Below are 2609 nucleotides of genomic sequence, written 5' to 3' on the forward strand. Positions count from 1 at the left end.
TACTTAATTCAAAATTTCAATAAGGTTCTGCGCATGACCAAAACAAAAGGCATGTTCTCTTACAACATTACTTACAGAATTTGCTCTTCAAGTTTTTTTCTTTCCTTTCTTTTATTTTTGTTGTCATTAACGCTCAGTGATTCATAACAGGTTGTCACAATTTCTTGTACCGTTCAAACATCATACGCACTTGGGAGTACGGGAGTAATGGGAGTACGGGAACGAGAGCACTCAAACGCACCTGCAGCTCAGGAGCAGACACAGAAGGATGAGCGATGGGCACCGCACCAGGTCTTAATCGAATCCGTGCTAATGATGTCCTGTCCATGTCACGGTTCTGAAAGTGCTTGGAGCACACTACACTGTGTGTGCTGGGTATCCATCCAGTTCTCCCAATGGCCTCAATCCAAGCTTCCCGAAGCGTAGCACCTCGTGGGAAACTGTAATAAATAAATACAAGGAAAGTCAACTGTCGTACGATGTGCGACAAACGCATACTTACCAGTGAAATGTTACGCCCGAGGCTTTTGTTGCATCGCCGGACCGGTGCTGACAGCCCATGTAGCAACAACGTCCCATATTTATTATTGCAAAGTGTTATTCACAACTTTAAATACCTAAAAGCCGCACAACGACACCAGACTAACACCACATAGTTGCGTTTGGCAAGTTGCCACCGATTGCCACAAAGCATTGAAACCACGCCAATTTGTTTTCGTCGACTTTCGTGCGCGCCGGTATAGTCTGCTAGTGACGTCAGGCCTGGACAAGATGGCGGTTTTGCAAGGAGCGACCGCTTGGGGGTGGTTACAAGGTCTGGGACTTCTGGCACCCCTGTGGGTTGAAAACAGACTCCGTGTTGATGCCGATGCTACTTGGTCGCATATAACTACAACAGCACTATGGCTATGTATAGTTTCGGTTTGAAAGACCGGAAAAGCTCACGACTCGCAGGAACTGTTGCATAATCATTTTTTGCAACCTACTAAGGTACGTGGAGTTGCGTGCACAATGTCGTGAACTCTTGGTTGTATATTTATTTTATTATTGTCTTTGTTTTATTATGTTATTTATTTATTTATTTTGTATGTGCATAAATTATTTGCACACGTTTGCGCAACTTACATAGTTTCGTTAAATAGTGTGTTGAGTGAAACATAATAAAGCGAAATCGCTGCAGTATTTGAATTCCCCTAAGGCTGTGGAAAATTGAAGTCACTTGATATCCGAGCCGTCTATGTGCGCTGAAGAGTGTGTAGCGAGCCGCCCAATCTGCAACGCCATCAGCGCTCGTTCACATAGGTCGCGCTAATAAATGCACGGCGCACGGGCCGCTCGGCCAGTTGTTCCCGTGGATTAGCCAGAACGTTGTCTCTTTCCTGGAACACGCTACCTACAAACTGGTGACCCGACGTCTCCATGGACGCTCCACGGACTCCATCATCAGCCCCGACGTCCCCTCCAGTCCACGATGCTGGAGACCATCCGTCGATCGCCGCCGTCGGCGGTGAGATTAAGCTTCCCCCCTTCTGGACCAAGAATCCCCGGGCCTGGTTCTCCCATGTTGAGGCGCGATTTGCACTTCGGCATATTTCGTCCTAACTTACCAAGTACCTCAACGTTGTGTCCGCGCTGCCCATGGAGATCGCCAACCAGGTTGATTACCTCTTGGCTTCACCACCGCCTGACAACCCCTACGATCGGCTGAAGGAAGCTATTCTTTCCCGCACTGAATGCACCGAGCAATCCCGGCTCCGCCAACTTCTATCCGAGGAAGAACTGGGCGATCGGCGCCCAACCCAATTACTGCACCGCATGAAGCAGCTCCTCGGAGACTCGGCTGATACTCAGCCCTCGATCCTGCGGGAGCTCTTCCTCCAGCGGCTCCCACAGCAGGTCCGCTTGGTACTGGCCGGATCTGACGAGGTCTCCCTCGATAACCTTGCCCAGTTGGCGAACCGCATCATCGACTACTCCGCCCCCTCCGCGCCACCTTTCACGCGGACTGAGAACATCGCGGCTGTTTCCCCGTCTGATCCTACGCTCCTTGCCCTACAAGAGCAAGTCAAAGAGCTTACCCTTAGCCGCCCAATCTGCAACGCCATCAGCGCTCGTTCACATTGGTCGCGCTAATAAATGCACGGCGCACGGGCCGCTCGGCCAGTTGTTCCCGTGGATTAGCCAGAACGTTGTCTCTATCCTGGAACACGCTACCTACAAGTGCTTGACAGGCTTTTATTTGTCTCACCTCACACAATACGCCGGCCAACAACGAGACACGAGGAAATCCCCGTGTAACTTCGACTTGTCTGCTTAGATGTTACTGCAGAAATCTTGCAGTAAAATTTGCCAATGAACTGTACGATCCACGATGCACTTGACATTAATCGTTTTAATATGCTGTTGTACGTGTGTTGTGCTGTCTGGAACGACACATAATTAGTGTGAAATCATTTATCAGTGCGCTCCGATTCAGGCAAGACACCGTGCTCTATGCCAGAAATGAATCATCCAATAGATTCATATGTAAGACTACGTAAAAACATAAAATCAAGTAATCAGAAATAAAATGAGTCTTGGGCTAATTATTAAAATATTTCTGTAGCATG

At 48.6% G+C, this 2609-nt stretch overlaps 1 protein-coding gene across 1 annotated transcript; it reads left to right on the forward strand.

The window, feature by feature from the left end:
- Nucleotides 1-1638: 1638 nt before the first annotated feature.
- Nucleotides 1639-2133, forward strand: LOC135384286 (uncharacterized). Its single transcript, XM_064613494.1, has one exon. The coding sequence runs from the start codon at nucleotides 1639-1641 to the stop codon at nucleotides 2131-2133; it is 495 nt and encodes a 164-aa protein (XP_064469564.1).
- The last annotated feature ends 476 nt before the right edge of the window (nucleotides 2134-2609 follow it).

This window comes from Ornithodoros turicata, chromosome 2, assembly GCF_037126465.1.
Source record: "Ornithodoros turicata isolate Travis chromosome 2, ASM3712646v1, whole genome shotgun sequence".
Lineage (NCBI taxonomy): Eukaryota > Metazoa > Arthropoda > Arachnida > Ixodida > Argasidae > Ornithodoros > Ornithodoros turicata.

What these genes read in the sequence shown, in the direction of transcription:
- LOC135384286 (XM_064613494.1), top strand. Translation starts at nt 1,639, where the DNA reads ATGGAGATCGCCAACCAGGTTGATTACCTCTTGGCTTCACCACCGCCT.